General features: G+C 39.4%; 4 protein-coding genes across 7 annotated transcripts; all 4 read right to left on the bottom strand.

Moving 5' to 3' along the window:
• Window positions 1-2722: 2722 nt before the first annotated feature.
• Window positions 2723-3412, bottom strand: LOC140764971 (wound-induced protein 1). Its single transcript, XM_073103861.1, has one exon. The coding sequence runs from the start codon at window positions 3135-3137 to the stop codon at window positions 2772-2774; it is 366 nt and encodes a 121-aa protein (XP_072959962.1). The 5' UTR covers window positions 3138-3412; the 3' UTR covers window positions 2723-2771.
• A 4389-nt stretch (window positions 3413-7801) lies between these two features.
• Window positions 7802-9687, bottom strand: LOC140765413 (uncharacterized). Of its 2 annotated transcripts, XM_073104486.1 has the most exons (3): window positions 9571-9687; window positions 8347-9363; window positions 8092-8233 (listed from the first exon to the last, which is right to left on the bottom strand). In XM_073104486.1, the coding sequence occupies exons 2-3, from the start codon at window positions 9360-9362 to the stop codon at window positions 8119-8121; spliced, it is 1131 nt and encodes a 376-aa protein (XP_072960587.1). In that variant the 5' UTR covers window position 9363; window positions 9571-9687; the 3' UTR covers window positions 8092-8118. The 2 variants fall into 2 exon arrangements, with proteins under 2 accessions (XP_072960586.1, XP_072960587.1); XM_073104485.1 differs by having other exon boundaries at window positions 7802-9363.
• Window positions 9688-11067: 1380 nt separating this feature from the next.
• LOC140764695 (uncharacterized) lies at window positions 11068-13751 on the bottom strand. 3 transcript variants are annotated; one of them, XM_073103395.1, is made up of 3 exons: window positions 12930-12973; window positions 12342-12419; window positions 11068-12149 (listed from the first exon to the last, which is right to left on the bottom strand). In XM_073103395.1, the coding sequence occupies exon 3, from the start codon at window positions 12068-12070 to the stop codon at window positions 11093-11095; it is 978 nt and encodes a 325-aa protein (XP_072959496.1). In that variant the 5' UTR covers window positions 12071-12149; window positions 12342-12419; window positions 12930-12973; the 3' UTR covers window positions 11068-11092. The 3 variants fall into 3 exon arrangements, with proteins under 3 accessions (XP_072959496.1, XP_072959494.1, XP_072959495.1); XM_073103393.1 differs by having other exon boundaries at window positions 11068-12419; window positions 12930-13751; XM_073103394.1 differs by lacking the exon at window positions 12342-12419 and having other exon boundaries at window positions 12930-13751.
• A 153-nt stretch (window positions 13752-13904) lies between these two features.
• LOC140764694 (uncharacterized) lies at window positions 13905-17134 on the bottom strand. The gene is made up of 3 exons (XM_073103392.1): window positions 16895-17134; window positions 16074-16133; window positions 13905-15969 (listed from the first exon to the last, which is right to left on the bottom strand). The coding sequence occupies exon 3, from the start codon at window positions 15864-15866 to the stop codon at window positions 14169-14171; it is 1698 nt and encodes a 565-aa protein (XP_072959493.1). The 5' UTR covers window positions 15867-15969; window positions 16074-16133; window positions 16895-17134; the 3' UTR covers window positions 13905-14168.
• Window positions 17135-17591: the final 457 nt, after the last annotated feature.

Here is a 17591-nt window from a genome sequence, read left to right as displayed (position 1 = left end):
TAGCTAAACGGACTCTATGGGCCAGCTCCACTAGCAATCGTCGGCCCAATTAGATTTTAAGAGAACAAGGGCCTTCCTCTATGGTCATGCATCTCACTCTCTTAATAATAATATGTCCAAGCTATTGTAGGTTAAGTTGACCGACAAAATTAGCTGGACGTAGACTGGAGCCACAAGTGTGAACGTGCAACTTTAATGAGTTCCCCCGAGTTGTTGGTTTTTATATCAAATGTAGAGGCTCATGATGGAACCTTTACACTGTGGCATTTAAGTTGATCGAGGCGAGGAGATGACTCTGATAAATTTTATCTAAAGTTACAGAGATATATATTCATGCTTCTGGGAGTCCTGCAAATAATTGAGAAGATGATGGTGACCGTCTCTTGTGGCATAACTTGAATTTTAGTAGAGCTTGAGATGAGATAGGGGACTGTTCGTAGTACGAACGTATACAAATAGTTTCATGGAATAGCCAAAGGAGTTGCTACTGCCAACTTCATAAATAAACTTGTCTACAAACACCACCAACACTTTGTTTGGGCAAAGTTGTCATTTCAAAAACTTCCACCGTCGGATTGCACCTAAAACTCCTCTTGAGCATTCCCCAAATAAATCCTCAGTTTGGACTGCACCTATATTAATAACCCATGCACTCACACCACTCAGTAGCTTATACTATCCCGATTATAGTGATTAACATTGCTTATAGGAACGAGGGAAATAAGAAGCTAGTGGAGTCTTTGTACGACTCATTAACGACCGGCGACTCCGAGGCCGCGGCCGCGTTGCTGGGGCGAGACGTCGACTGGCGGTTCCACGGGCCGCGGCGGTGCCAATACATGCGGCGGCCACTGACGGGCTAGACGCCGGGGCCGACGGAGTTCCGTTTTGTGCAGCGGAGAGTGGCGGAGGAGCCCGAGGGGTGGGAGGGTGAGCAGGCCTATTGGGTCCATGCATGGGCCATAGAAGGTGGCCTTCGGTGGCCAATATGGGCTCAGAGACTCTCAGAGGACGTGTAGCAGAGCCAAACCCTGGGATACTTGGGGCGTTCGTATCCCGGGTTAGTCCTGGCCATATAAAAATATATTGGGCCGGACCAGGCCCACCAATGTATTATTGTGAAATAGGTTCCTTAAGATGAGGCGATGTATATAGATATAGGTAAGTGAAGCTATCGTCATATCACTTATAATGGTATTCCTTCAAATGAAATTATTGTTTGCGTGCAGGTCTGGGGTAGCTTTTATCGCATGATTTCTTGATGTGACCAGTGCCGATGTTGTTAGGTTCTGAAAGACAGCCAAAATTGTGGGATAAGCAATCATACAATAAACTTATGAACCAAGTCTCCTTCTTAATTACCTTCATTTCTAATCACACCCCGCCTATACAATAAACTTATGAAACGACGAGCTTATTCTATCGTTTAGGAGATAATGACATGTTGCTGTAAGAGGATTAAGAAACGGAACAAATTAATTTCTTGTCGGTGGATATACTAATGGAATACGGGCTCTCCTCTTGTTGTTTATTCCCCCCACAGGCTTAATAGTGCATGTCATTATATATGAATATTGTTCCTCAAATGGCATCAAATCAAAGATATATTCCTTATGGAATTTTTAAGGCGCTATATATGTTGCACAATATAGGTCCTTTACTAGGGAGAAATACTTTTTTAAAAAAAAAGCTCAACGAATAAAACTCTTTTGTCATGAATTTTAGTTGACAACTTGGAGCTTTCACCATTGTTTGTGTCACGTCGGCGCCCCCTTCTCTCAGCAATTTTATTGATTCCTCCACTAATCCACCCAATTCGCTATCCAAGCAGTGGTGCTTATCATTATTCTTGGCATCTTCTTATCAGAGATGTGAGACAAGTGATCAATAGGCTAAGTAGTTGTACAACTTTTAGCATATACGCTAACTTTTGTACACTATAAGGAATTGCCTGGTAGAGTTTCCAAAGGAGTATGAGGCCATCGAGGATATATATATATATATATATAGCTCTTAGAAATCTTATTCACTCTAATTAAGTATCGTAACTATCAGTACATAAGCATGTGACAGTATCCATCTAGACTTTTCCTAGTAGATGAAATTAATAAATTCGAGCGAGGACTTTGGCGTTATTTTGTCTCTTAGATGTCATTTGGGATGTGGGGTTACAGTGGATCTTTATCGATAAATTCAATCTTAATCAATAATCACAATCATATATTTCAAAAGATGAACTTGTCCGTAGATTAGTAATTTTGTCAAAAAGATTGTGAGATATTTGACAGTAATATATATATGTAAAATTCGTCAAAGCGACAGCAGAGTACCATGGCAGGCAGGGACAACCACCAATAATTCCACGGAATTATTGAACACTAAATACGTGTACACGTGTGTAAACTAGCTGTCTGATAAGTCTCTAGGGAGCCCCACGTATGCTCACAATACTAATTTATTCTACCCGGGAAACTGAATATTTCGCATAGTTTAGAGGTTAGAGTTAGATCGTATCCTCAGTTTGTCAAAAAGTTAAGATTTAGATCGTATCCTCAGGTTTTTTTTTCTCAAATAACGAGACAGAGCATCTTTTATTGCAAACCAAAGCAGAATAATATACATAATAAGAGGGACTTACACTCATAATATCTTAGACTTATAACGCAGCTTTAGACCAAACACTGGAACAAGATGTAGGAGAGCCTTATTATCGTACCAATACTTATTCTACCAAACTACGCGATCTTCTTTTATATGAGATATAGAGTAGTCTAAATAGCAAGCACAAGCCCGGGAAGTGACTTCCCGGGAGTCTCGGGCAGCTCGCTCTGCCACAGGGGCCAGCAGTGCGCCGACGGTGAACCCTTCTTGGACGACGACGTCGGAGGAGGAGAAGAGGAAGCCGGGGAGGACACGTCGGAGGAGTAACCGAAGCGGGTGACGGTGAGGGCGGTGTTGAAGTACTCCCTGACCTGGGTTATCACCCCATCGGGCCCCACGGTCCAGGCGTGGACCCAATAGAGCGAGCGGGTAGGGTCGGTCCCGTCGGCCAGCACGGTGGAGCCGAAGGCGGTGACGGATCTGGGTACGAACTCGAAGGCGTCGTCGGATGATGCGCCGGTGAGGAGGCGCATCATATGCTGGTGGGTTGGGGGCCCATGGAACCACCACTCGATGTCGGGGGTCAAGAGACGGTGCACGGTTCTCACGTCCCGGTGCTTCAAGGCCTCATAGAGTTCGAGCACCACCCACTTGTTCCGCTCCTCCTCTGTCTCCAGTATTTTCCCTGCTTCGTTAGCCAGCTCCTATTCGAGCCCCTCTTAGGCTCTTTTCCTTGGAATTAATTCTTTTTAAATCAATAAGAAGGGCGAATAAGATTGCAGAAAGGATTGGAATAGCAAGATTAGAAGGGAAGAGCTAAACATTGGTCTCCTTTATATAGAGGTTGGAAAGTGGGAGGAAGGTGCGAAGTGGGCCCCGCCCAACCAAGAGGTCGGCAATTTTTTTTACGGTGGGCCCCCGCGAAAGTAACTTTACCTTAATGATCGTGCAAATTAGCGTGTAAACCACTCTCCAGTGTTTCATGCCAAGTCATCCGTATCGACTAAAAGAAGCCTTGATTTGAAAATTTTATCTTAATTTTAGTTTCGTTTTTAATTTTTTCCGATGTGGTGGAGTTCGTATCTGGGGCGATGTACACAGGGGAGGGGAGGGGAGGGGCTGATAAGAGAGCAGCAGTGTTGTGCAGACGTGGAGATTGGGGTGTGACGCATTTGTATAGCAAGTTTGGCGAGGTGTTCATGTATGGGTGTAATGGTACCAGACAAAATATGGATGGGTTTGGATGAAATAATTGCTAGGGTATTGGCCCATCTAAATTCTAGTGCCCAACACATATGGATGTATACTTTTCACCTAATCTTTTCTTTTTTTTTCTTTTTTCTTTTTTTCAAAAGAGAAAGTCAGTAAGTTTGAATAATTTATTAACCATTAACAATACGTTAAAGAAATTTAATACACAAAAAAGAGGGAGATAGAGCGTTGGTTCTTTAATATAACTTTTAGACTTAGCTTACAAAGTAGAACAGGATATCAAACCTGTGGGTATATAAGGAAAACAAAATTGGAGCATAACTCTAGTAGATTCACAAAAGCGAAGAACCTCGAGTCAGCTTAATAGGTTTTGTCAAGCCATAAGTCTAAAACACAACTTCATGGATAGCTAAATGAAGGAACAATAAGAGCTCTCTGATCAAGATTTAAAAAAAAATCTAGAACTCTAAGACCATAACCCTATACCACAGCTAGAACGCAAAAGAACAATATCTAAATCCTGCAAAAAGCAAAATGCCTAAGGCTAATTGAGACACCTGCAACATGGCTTGTAACCATGCTAGGAAAGTAGAAAGATGAGGGGGCGATGTGACAACAACAATTGAAGAGCGATAACGGGTGAAACAGAGAGGATGACAATTGACAAAAGGCCCTAGCAAGCCAAAGGACAACGAATGGACATAGAGGCAGAGTGGTGCAAGGTGATGTAGGGACACGATGGTAGCAAGGAGGTGGTTGCATAGGGAGGTGACGACAGAGAAGCGATGATGATGGAGAGACGCAAGGAGCCAACGATTGCAGAATGACCCAAAGATGTAGGTGGCAAGGATGAGGCTACGTAGGTAGATATTGTGGCATAGGGAGATGCATTGGCGATTGCAACAAGGTTGCACAACGAGGTTGCAGCATAACGAAGCAATAACAACAAAGCAAAGAAGTGAACCGACGAGATGGGAAAAAAGGGCTCTGGCTTGGCTAAGAAACATCCAAAGGTGACGAGGGAAGGAGCAAGGCAACAATGGAGAGGTGGCCAAACTATAAGAGGAGAAACTAGGGCTGTGGTAGAGCAGATATCGGTTGTACACCAACCATATGTAGCTTGAACTGTGATTGCTACAATCTTAGCTATTGTTAATTCCCAAGACACCTTTGGTTAAATGTTCACTCCTGATCCACTGTCTACATTTCCTACATAAACTCCTGGACAACAGGGGTTAAAAGGAGAGCACTTCATAGTTGGCCTAACTAGAGGAAGAAAAAGAAAGGGGCAATGTAATTGGGTCTCTCGGCATAGAGTCAATCGGACATGGGGCGGAGAAGAAAGTGGTAGAGTCTATCCATCCAATGTACCTAGGAGGGGAGAAGAATCCAAACAAAAGAAGAGGAAAGAATAAAGAAGACATAAAATATTTTTTAAAAAAATAGGAAAGTAAAGAAGACCCAAAATGGAAGAAAAATCTCTCAGTTTTTTTAGTCACTTGGCTAGGAAAAAGGAGTGGATAGATTGTTGATGCCAGAGTAAGCCAGAGGGGGTGAAGAGAACTAGGGCTGATGCTGGGAAAACCTATTGCCCACTTTTCACCTCCTCTTATTCACTTGACAGTTACAAGGGAAAAGGTAAAAAAATTGACATAGTGCTGCTGCTTGGAGTAGTGGAGAAATGATATCCCACCACCATTTGCATTTGAAGATCACACGCCTTTTAGGATGGAAAGAAATTAAAGAAAATTTTCCTAAAGATTTTTTATTTTTTTTTTGGGTTACTCAGTAGGACTTGAGTGGATTCTTCTAGATGTTAGGAAGATTTGTACAGGATGAGGATGTCAATTTTTCTTGGTCATTAATCAAACACATTTATGACATTGGATGACTAGACGCCACTACCAATATGGTCCAATAGTTAGCTGTGGGACCTTGGCTTTATATTTGCGTGGGCCTCGAGATAACCTCAAATATAAGTTCCCATCTAATTTAATATCACTAATAGAGCCAAGGAACTTACCAGAAATCTTGGGTCTCATTAAAATACACTTAGTGCTTAGAAGGATTTGGCTTATTAGAGTAGATAGTAAAAACATTAATGGAGTATACTGCTCTCATTAAAATAGATTTAAAAGGCATGAATATATACTACTCTCTCTAGAGTAGATAGATATACATTAAAGAGAGTTTTACCATAAAGAATAAATAAGAAATTGATTAAAAACAGTATATTTTTATCTTTATTATTATTCACATTCTACCATATCAATATTTGCCATGTATTTTACTTATAAATAATTAAAAAAATATAGGATATTTTTTATATGTTTTTTAAAAGAAATTAATTGAGTATTACTCTAATATATATATATATATATATAAGCAAGGATAACAATGACTGAAAATATAAAAATAGGGGAAAAGATACGTACAAGCTTCACACAGAGATTGAGAAGATAAGAGGATTGTCATATTTACATCCACAAACTATCTACATGGCATAGGCTCAAGTCTATATCTGACATTGAGAGTAATGTTACTTTGATGTAAGATATAAGCCTTATCCTTACACTAGTTAAGTAATTGACTTAAAACTATAGGCATTAACTAGGTTCCCATACCACACAAACTTCATATTACTTTATGTAACATCCATTAATTTGCTGCCTTTCTTCACTACGATTGCATCTTACTATTTCAATCGAGGGATTACTACTTATTAGTTCTTAGTAGGAGTGAGTGGAGTGTGTGTCGAGTCAGCAATAGGTGGATTGATGGTTAATGACAACTCAAGGCGTTGGAGATGCTTTTGGGCTGGGAAATACAACACAAACCTGGTAACTCGGAATCCAATTTCTTTTTGTGTGTGTGAAATGAGAGCGATTTGTTTGTCATCTTTGCGTCTTTAGTCGTTGTCTCTTTATATTATTGCCGACTATGAATTGTATTAGATAGGCCAATTAGGATGCGAGTCTAATATAAGATATAAAGAAAGACAATAATGAATATGAAGAATGCTCTTCTTGGTAGTGACTTCTTGTCTGAGACCGTTTATATACCGTATTTGTTTTGACTTCTTTGTTCCTCCATTTTGTATTTATCGTATTCTGTTTGTGTTATTCTGCTATGTTCATGTAGCTACTAATGAAGTTATTCATCTTAAATGTTTATTGGATTACATGGGTGTGTTTACCCCTGTACCTACTGCTTATAGATTTCAATTAAGCATGCATTTCATGAGCAAATCAAGCACATCGAGGTTTGAAATCAATTTCTAACTTGCACTATTTGTCTTTCTCATATATCTTCTATTAAGTAAATTGTTAATCTTTTCACCAAATCACATCTAACCCTCGCTTTGAGTTGGAGCAGGAGTTTTAATATACATGTATCTGGGCAAATTAGGAGGAGCCTAATATAAGGTATAAAGAAAGAAAATAATATTTCACATCTCCATCACCATCCCTATCATTTTTTTAACCATCCTTATCAATTGCTGCAGATAATATCTTGGCATTTGACATAAATTAGGAACATACGTATAAGAACCGCCCTATTTTTATTTCTTTTCACCCCGGATCCAAATAAACTTATTAATTCCAATTATATTTTACAAACTTGATATGTATTAAAAAAGAAAAGAGAGATGTTTTGAATAGCACTGTAAGAAAAACAAGCATCCAATTTTATTTTACTAACTTGATATGTATAAGAAAAATGAGAGATGTTTTGAAGAGCAATGTAAGAAACTGCCCTATTATTTCCATCATATGTTTAGAGGTAAATGCAAGATTGGACCTTCTTTGTTCTTTCTGGGCCATGTTTATGGCTTTATGAGTTCTACTACTGTTCGTTCCAATCCAAGCAAGGGAAAGGCCGACGTAGCCCAAATTGCCAACTATGCAATTAGAAGACTATGGCATTTTGCCGATGTACTAGGAGCAACGTCTCCAAGTACATTTCATCAAAGATTACAAAAAAAATCTTGCAGTACAAAACCTTCAGTATCATGTATATATATTATGTATTACAACTGGAAGAGGTGGTCTCATTGCGTTAGATCCTGCAATTGTGGACGACCTCTCAAGGGCAATAGAGAGTTCAGAGCTTATCAGATCATGCCCAAGTTGAGATGGACAAGAGTAGCTTCTGGCCTCCCGTGTCAACTGAACCAACACCGGCCGGCCTTCGTCGTCGTCGGCCACCTTCCTATAAAAGCCATCATCCTCTACATCATAGAAATTTCCAGTCCTCACCTCCTGAGCTAACGAACATGACCAGCAGAACAACCACTTCACACAGTCAGTCATAAATGGATAGCCACAGCAATAATAACTTGGCGGGAGTTTGAATCTTTTTCTCATTTGAATCCTCCAAAACCCTCCATAGAGTAATCCAGACACACTCAGCAATGTCCCTGTGATCGCCACAATCAATTGTATTGTGGAGTCATCAATGTTAAGTGCTGTGATGTTAAAGATCAAGAACGGAGCAAGGCATAGTAATATGAAGGTGAAGATGTGGACATACATGTTGCCAAATCCAAGCCTTTCCATGTTCCATCCAAAGACACAAAAGGTGCACACTGAGGACAGGCAACAAACAGTTTGATCATCCCAGCAATCGAACAGTCCTCCTATCCATTCTGGACTTGTAACTACTACTACTCTTCTGTTGTTGTATACTTTCAATTCAGATTGATGCTGATGCTGCGATTCTACTTCTGTTTCAGATTGATCAGACCTTCTTCCTAATGGACTATAAGCAGTGTATGCGCCGGCGATAATTGGAGCTACAATGCCAATGCCGTAGCATAAATTCAGAGCCCAATTCGGCCGCCTACTTCTCGTGTATCCCCAGAAAAGACCACAACAAATGTATTGCGCGAAGCAAGTGAGGTGAAGGAGGAGTACCACAACCATCATATGAGCCCTCTCATGAGGACGAGGATCTGTGTCTTTGGAGTAGACTTTCCTTACCTCTTCTCTGTCGCTTGGCCGCCATCGGAGTAGAAGTGCTAAGTGGTGGAAGAATTTTGGATGCTGATATAGACACATGATTGTGAAGAGGGCATTTAGAATCTGGTTGATGATTTCTGTCCATTTCTTTCTCCGTGAGCTGCTCGGTATCGCTTGGTTGAGTATTCCAGTCATGACTAGAAAGAGCAAGAGGAGGCCTACTATGACAAAGATTATCCAAATGAAAACAGCAACATTTGCTGGGTTCTTGATCCAGTTCTTGAATGAATTGATCAAAGATCTCCAATTAATTCTTCGAACAAATGGCACCCGAAAGCGTCGGCTTCCATCGCCTCGCAAGGAGAAAGGAGAGAATTTACTAACAAAGCCAGACTTCAGAAACCAATCTCTTGGTGGATGGGCTCTTAGGAAGTCTAGAAATCTTTTCTCATGGTGACTCTGGCTCATCAGTCCTTTCTCTACTGTTGGAATGTAGATAGGAATATAATCCATCAGTCTCATCTTTTCACCAGTAATTCCAATTTCTACATCTCCTTGGATTTCCTCTCCATTCTCAGTTGGAACCATACTGCATTAAATATCAATATATGAAGCAAGACATTCTCAGCATTACTACATGATGATCACACTATCATATGCACAATTAGGAAACAATTCAACATCCTAAGACAAGTTTCTTTTATATATATTTCTGCAGAGACTACATGAACTGAACTTAATTGTGCAAAAGAATAAAGAAATGTAGTAATTTAATTAAGGGAAGTTGGTTTCATACCTCAAGAAATGAGGGAAGAAAATCTCTGAATCCTATCCTCTCAAGCTCCACCTGTTTATCCCTTAATTTCCACTGATGACGACCACAAAAGAAACTTGAACGCGTAAGTTTGAAAACTATTACTTTTCAACGGTCTCTATATCATCTATCTTTTGTTTCTTATTCAACAATTATATTTTTCAGGGCTTAGCCAAAATATATTTTTCCCCACAACAAACATGGGGAGATTAGGAAGTATCTTTCAATTCTGATAAATATTTCAAATAAATAAACAAATAAGATTGAAGCTTTTTTGGGTTGCGTTGTGATTTAGACAAGTGGTGACATGGTATAATGGAGAGCTATAAATATACTTAAAATGTCATCGACTTTAGTTATATACCCAACAAGAGTTGGAAGCAACGTAGGCTAAATTTAATTGTCTACTTGTTTTTGGATTCAAAACGTTTAAATATTGAGAGAATACAATAGCCTAGCTTTCACGCCATAAACTTTGTCCCATATCTTCAATGGCTTATAGGGATCGTCGTCATGGAGTCGTCATCGTTTTGGTGCGTGTGGACTTCATTTTTGTCACCGTTTGACATCTCAATCAGAGTCGGTGGTAGAACGAGAAGTTGGACAATGGAGTAGTTCTCAAAAGTCCATAATGTAATAATATTACCTTCCTTGTTGGGCTTTGCATGTACCAGAAGCAGCCTAAACTGTGCCTGCTGATAGAATCTACTTCCAAGATCAAGCTTGACTTGTTGATAGAAATGAACAGATTTCTGAATGGTGTTGAAGCATGACGAGCCTCATTTTGTTGACTTGGATAAGCTAAGTCCTTTGGAGAAAAGTTCATCCCCTTATTTGCTTCTAGAATAAAGTAGTTCGGGAATTTATTAGACTTTGCAGTTCAAACTAGGTGGTTTATCTAAGGTGAAAATGGAGTGGATATCAGCATCTCTATACTCGTGTCAACTTTTCTTTGCAAACATCTCTGCTGAGAACAGGGGACTGTTCTGCAGCATGAATGGATTGAAACAATATGTGGATGAAGTATAGCTCAATTAGATAACGTGGTCTTTACTGAATATTTGAATTATACTCAAATTCAAGGGCTCCAGATAGACACTTCAATCAATGAAACAGCGTTATCAGCAATAGTGGTGGGGAAAGAACATGAAGATGCATATTTAGTTTGTACCAACATATTATTAACACCTTAAAAACTATCTGTGTTTTATAATCTCTGCAAGACTCAAACCACAAGTTGAAGGTTCAGAATAGTTTTTGACACTTTGCTGTCTTAGACGCCAAATAATTGTTAAGTTTGTCTTACATTTTGTCAATGTTAAGGTACTTCTAAAACTTAGAAGAGAGCCGCTTTGCCGGTCTAAACCGCAAAATTTAATGATCTCACGGAAAGATCTGCATGGTGCAACACTATGTTCTCCAGAAAATTCTACTTTCAGATAGTTGAGCTGAACCTGGTTGGTCATCATCTGTCTATGGTGAGGATTAACATACCATCAACTCTTTATTCTGACTGCATAGATGGTAGAACAGGCGGTCTCATTGTTTCACCAGGAGCTGAAACAGCTGAGTCTACTTGCACCATATGCAAGTACTCATCTTGATTAGTACAGCCTTCTTGTGTTGCCGAATAATTTGGCAACTCAATTGCATAGGTGATAGCAAGTGAAGCATTATGACCGAACTGGCCAGAAGTATTCCATCCACCCTCTCGAGGAAGAGGTTGCAGGAAAGGATTGCTTTCTTCACCACTCGCGCTGTCATCCTCAATGTTATAAACATTTCCAGTGCGTACCTCCTGGGCCAAAGAACAAGGCCAACAAAACATCCACTGGATGTAATCAGTAAGGGAAGTAGATCCACAGCAAATGGTACTTCCAGGAAGTTTATATCTATTCCTCAACTGGATCCTCCAGAAGCCGCCATATAACAAACCAAATGCACAGAGCACTATCCCAGCAATCCCTATCATGTCTCCAATAACTTTGTCTTGAATGTTGAGGGCTGAGATGTTAAAAATCCAGAAAGGCGCGAAACATAGGAGGATGAATGTCACAATATGAACATACCTGTTTCCAAACTTAAGTCTTTCCATGTTCCATCCAAATATACAAAAAGTACAGAAGAATGAAAGTAAGCATACTGTTAAATCATTTCTGCAATCAAAGAGTCCCCCTGCCCACTCCTGTTTGCTTACTGCAATCCTTTGCTTACTTAATTTGACCTCGACATTACTTGACTGCTCTATGTCAGCACCAGATATCTGACTCTGCGATTCTTCATCTGTCTCAGAATTGTGCTCCCTCCCAAGAGGACCGTAAAGAGTATAGACACCAGCAAAGATTGGTGCTGCAGTCCCAATAACAAAGAAAAAATCCTCAGCAAATTCAGGTCGACTTGAGCTTGTATATCCCCAGAAGAGGCCACACATGACATACTGAGAAAAACAAGTAATGTGGAGGAGTGTGATAACCACCATCATATGAGTCCACTCATAAGGCCGGTAAGCTCCATTCGTGCTGTATACATTTCTGAGTTCTCTAATATCTTCTGATCTCCATCTGCATAGCAGAACAAGGTGATAAAAAAGATGCGGATGTTGGTAGAGGCTCATGAGCGTGAAGAGTGCATTGAGGACTTGGTTGTTTATTTCAATCCATTGATTTCTCGACGATCTTGAAGGAAATGCATGATCTAATACTCCTAATACGAGTAGGCCAAGCATTGAGGAAGAAATAGAAACACAGACTGACCAAACAAGGATAGCAATATTTGCTGGATGTTTTAGCCATTCCTTCAAGCTAGTCGTCAGAGATGGCAAGTTGATTTTCCTGATAAAATGGATATGAAAATGCTGTTGAGAGCCATCAGGAGCAGAATCTGCAAGTATATCCTCCTATCTTCTATCCATACTTTTCCAATTTCAAGAAAAAGAATTTATATTCAAAGGACAAATCAAGAGAAAATTGGTTGAGATTCTTGTTTGTGACTATTCATCAATTTCTCCAAAGCAGATACAAGCATAAGAATTTACACGTCTGATATACTCATTTCCTAGTGCTACTTGTCAGTATAATTGTTGCCACAGGAGAGCAGAACATGAGGGTAACATGGCACAAAAAAAGAACTCATAGATATCTAATTGAACCAGTGATTTACAAAACAGCAAATTAGTAACTTCAAGTTGCTAAGAAAACAAAGACTCCTGTTTTGCAGCAGGTTTTCAACAGATCTTTGCAAGGCCATCGCAATATGTTTTATGATCTATTTGACGCATAATAGAAGGCAATGGTAGGAATCATGAAAACCAGCTACGTAATATATCAGCAAGAGAAGAATACCGGGGAAGAGGGGAAGCTAAAGAGATCCCATTAGAGAAGTCTGCATGCTTCCTGTCCATCTTCTGATCTGTCTGTGAGAAGGTAACAGAGATAAAAACAGAAACAAATTATCATCTAATATTGCAACAGAATGTTGCAGGTTTCCTCTATATTTTAATCAAGTCAATGGAAGGTGCAAAGAGCTGGAGAAGAGAAGACATTGAGAATTGACCAAAAATTTAAATAGATAAAAAAAGATATAAACGGCCAGCTCAGGAGATGCTCCAAAGTAGAAGGTCTGCCCAAGAAGAGAGAAGCCGGCCTACAGTTTCATTTGGAATTGTAGGCATTATAGAATCCATCTCAGATATCAGATTCCCGAAGTGGAAGGTCTCACCAAGGGAATAGGATCCCAACTTAACAAAAGTAGAAGGTCTGAATAGCTTATTTGTTGAACAAGAAATAAAATAGGTTAAAATACCAGCATCAGTTTTGTTGTATAAATTTGCAATTATTTGACATGGAAATAGCCATCTCTTCTTCCTGTGGGTTGGATACTTGCATAATAATTCTATTCCAAATTCTTGATTTGATGCATTATCTAAAGAAAAGAGAAAGAAATTTTGATTTAATCAAGTCCAGAAAGTTGAAAGGAGCACAAGATACTAGCTTGCCCTGGTATAATCTCAATATATCTATTATTAGCAAATAACAATTGCCAATGAAGTTTGAAAACAATACAAGAAATCCTAATGCTAGCTTGACACTGCAGCAGGTCATATTGATGTCTATTCTCACTGGTAAAAGAAGATCCATGACTTGAAAAGCCTGAATCTATTCGTCTAGAATATTTGCAAGTCATAGAAATGAGATTTTCCATGACTTGAACAGATACTTGCCCAAAGGATCCGACTGGGAAGCATTATTTCCACAGTAATCCAAGGAATTCACGTATTTAGTTCAAATGAAGACTTTTCATTTAATATTCTAAAGGAATGAATATGGAATATGCAATTCCTTAATAAAAGTAATAGTTACAATAAGTACGAATTACAGGGAAAACAATCAAGAAAGGGCGACACTTTTGCAGATCAACATGGAAAGAAGATGTGTATATAATTCTAAAGAAAAATGAAGGCATTAATCATACAACCAAATTCAATTTCTCTTAGGCTAGATATAAAAGTAATTTATATCTCAAAAGAACCCTAGAAATCCAAAGGTGTAGTATTCCTGGCACTAAAACTTCATCATAAAATATTAGCCCTTATGCATCACAGGCATAACAGGCGATTTTGTTGGATCATCATTAACTCTTTCAGAAGATTCTTTTCCTGCTACAGATGAGGGCAAGTCTGAAGAAAAAGCACCTGCAGTTCTGAAGGGATTTTTTGAATTCTCAACATTAAAGATGGAATCGCTAATGTTGCCCTGAAATGAAGAAACAGGTCTTGAACTGCTTAGACCAGAACCAATTTCAGGAGGCAATGGAGACAAACCATCTCCAGTCTCACTGCTTATTTCCTTCAGGTAAAACTTATCTTCCACAATATCATAGTAATCTGCAGTCCTCACCTCCTGAGCAAGGGAACATGAGCAGCAGCACAGCCATTGCAAACAATCTGTAACTTCTGGCTTGCCACAGAAGTTATTAGGAGGAAGATTGAACTTCTTCCTCATTTGAATCCTCCAAAATCCTCCGTACAGCAAACCAAATATACAGAGTACAAAACCGGTGAGTCCCAATGCCTCTCGAATAGTCTCATTGTCGAGATTTACAGCTGCCAAGTTGAAAATAAAGAATGGAGCCAAGCAGAATAGAAGGAAAGTTACTATGTGAACATACATGTTGCCAAAACCAAGTCTGTCCATATTCCATCCGAAAACACAACAGCTGCAAAACACTGATAGGTAGGCCAGGGAGATGTCATCCCAAAGATCAAATAGTCCCCCTACCCACTGTGGGTTGCTTTCTGCAACCCCGTGTTCTTCTCTTGTCATAAAAGAGTATCTCTTTTCAATCCGGAGATGATCTGGAGTGGAGCCAATCTGACTCTGTGACTCTTGATCTGTTTTAATTTCAGTTTCATACTCCTTCCCAAGAGGGCTGAGAATGTTGTATACACTAGCAATAGCTGGCGCACTGATTGCAACAGAGAGACAAATGGCAACTCCAATGGCAGGTCGATTTGATCTACGGTAGCCTAGGTTAAGACCACATAACGCATATTGAGCAAAACAATTCACATGGAGAAGAATCACCACAACCATCATATGCTTCCACTCGTTAGGCTTTTGAGTTCCATTTTTGCAGTATATGTTTCTGAGCTTGAGAACATCATCTGGTCTCCATCGATACAGAAGTGCAAGATGGTAGAATCGCTTTGGATGTTGATATAAGCACATGAGAGTAAATAGTGCATTTATTATCTGGTTGTTAACTTCAAACCAGGTATCTCGTTGTGACTTTCTTGGTATAGCGCCATTTAACATTCCAGTCATGACAAGGAAGAGGATAGCACCTGAAATACCAACACAAGTAATCCAAAGAAACAGGGCCATGTTGATGGGGTTTCTTATCCATTCCTTAGAAAGCTTCCACAGGGAAATCCAATTAATTTTTCTGACAAAGGGAACATGGAAATGCCTGGAACTTCGATCCATAAGAGAATTAACTGAATGTGAGGAATCACCTCTTTCATCTCCAATCCTCCGAAACTTTGAAGAAGTGGGTGTTGACTGACTGGTAGATCCAAATTTCATAAAACTGAACCTACCAGGGTGAGATGTTAGCATACCCAGACATTTTTTGCTTTGCCTTTTCTCATCCAAAAGCTCTCTTTGAGAGGTACTAACATAAAGGACATGTTCCTTGGTACCATAATTGCTGGAAGTTATTGCTTCCCCCGACACTTCCTGAATATCATCAGTGCATTTCTCATTTCCACTTGAAACCATTCTCCCTAGAAACTAGCCCAGAAACTCCGACTATTCAGGGATTGATAAGTAGATTCAACTACAAGATGTTTCAAAGACAGTAACATCAACCACTTATATTCCACTGCCAAACAATAAACTGAGTGTAAGAACAAACATATCTTGCTGTCCTGAGGGAATAATTGAAGCTCTTCTCCTAGTGTAAGACATTTAAAGAGAAGTTTCTACCTAAGTGAGTCTACCCAGATACGCAATGCTGTATGTCTTGACATCCATCAACTGAATTACCTGCAAAAGTCCATATTCTTAGCAGTCTCATATTAATGCAACTTCGTGATTCAGTTAAAAAAAAAACTATGTACAAAACTGACTTGTATAGTTGTTGAAATAATATAACAGAAATAAATAAATTCAAATTTCATCCTTTTATCCTTTTAAGAACAATTTCTTTTATTAACAATAGCAAACATAATTTAATTCCAATTCTGAATCATCAACAGAAAATACCTTCCTAAAATTTTGCATTGCATTGCCCCATGCTAATAACCACAAAAATAAGATTTGTAAACACTGCCAACTAGTTGGTCAAAATTGAACTCAAACTGGTGAGTCGATCAGCAAACAACAATATTGTGTACATGTGAATAGTGGGAGGCGTCACTCTACACCTAGGATCACTCATCGAATAGAAACAAATATAGGAAGCATAAGAGAACTTCGCTAAAGCAGAAGATGACAAGAATTAGTGGAGACCCAAACACACCTCCCTCGCTAGTTAATATGTTTACTTGACCCTTATCATAGGAGTAAACAAGAATTCCAAAATAAGTTTTACAAAACCTAAAAATTTGAGAAAATCTGGCTGAATAGCAACCCAACAACAATTGAAATTCTATCGTTCTTCAAGAAGTTACCAGTACGGGAAGAAACCCAATAAATCGAAACCGTGGGATAATTCTTCAAACCTCGATTGTATACACTAATAGAGAGAGAGAGAGAGAGAGAGAGAGAGAGAGAGAGAGAGAGAGAGAGAGAGAGAGAGAACGCACCTGCGTCGAGGCGGGAGAAGAGAGCGAATTTTTCTGAAGAAGTGGAAAGAAAGAGTTGTGATAACTTCCTTTGGGGTTTTAGTTTTGGTCAAAAGAAGAAGCAAGATGGGAGACTCGGGAAGGAGGGAGACCGGAACTTCCAGAGATTCGCAAGCACAACTTTTTTATTCAATAATCAAAAAAGAAGAATAAAAAACTTCTCTTCGTTTCTTCATGAGGCCAAGTCGCAACACGCCACGCGGCAACGGAGAACACGTGGCGGCGCCGGCAGAAAAGAAGCCTCTGCACTGCGTTTTCTCCTTATTATTCAAAAGTTCTAACAGACGAATTGCCCTCGGTGAAATCGCTGCTCGCTCGTCAAAACTCCTTTCACAACGACAAAAGGAAAAATAGGTAATAATTATTATGCTAAGGTAAATTTATGTAAACTGAGAGGGAACGAAGGTAAGTTTAAGCTCATTGCTGTCAGTATACCTTTTACATGCATCTAGGCACAGATGCAAAGAGAGCTGACAAGCAGATGCTTCGTAGAGATAATAAGCACAAGATATCATAAGGTGCACTTTTGTCTTTCAGTTTAATAGTTTCAACCCAGCATCGAATAGTAATCACGTTTGCCTAATTATGTAAACTTCCACAACAATAGTTATGGTTAGAGATCAAACGAGTAACCTCTCTCATCCAGCCACGAAAAAAC

This window comes from Typha angustifolia, chromosome 8 (genome assembly GCF_048772165.1).
Source record: "Typha angustifolia cultivar Huaian chromosome 8, ASM4877216v1, whole genome shotgun sequence".
Classification (NCBI taxonomy): domain Eukaryota; kingdom Viridiplantae; phylum Streptophyta; class Magnoliopsida; order Poales; family Typhaceae; genus Typha; species Typha angustifolia.
Note: the sequence above shows the minus strand (reverse complement) of the source record. Positions and strands in the feature narration are given on the sequence as shown.

Excerpts from the sequence above, each read along its gene's own strand:
- LOC140764695 (XM_073103393.1), bottom strand. The coding sequence starts at position 12,988 with ATGGACAGGAAGCATGCAGACTTCTCTAATGGGATCTCTTTAGCTTCC. Across the intron at positions 12,420-12,929 it reads TTAGCTTCCCCTCTTCCCCG|GAAAATCAACTTGCCATCTC; the intron begins GTATTCTTCTCT and ends CCATTTTATCAG.
- LOC140765413 (XM_073104485.1), bottom strand. The coding sequence starts at position 9,362 with ATGGTTCCAACTGAGAATGGAGAGGAAATCCAAGGAGATGTAGAAATT.
- LOC140764694 (XM_073103392.1), bottom strand. The coding sequence starts at position 15,866 with ATGGTTTCAAGTGGAAATGAGAAATGCACTGATGATATTCAGGAAGTG.
- LOC140764971 (XM_073103861.1), bottom strand. The coding sequence starts at position 3,137 with ATGATGCGCCTCCTCACCGGCGCATCATCCGACGACGCCTTCGAGTTC.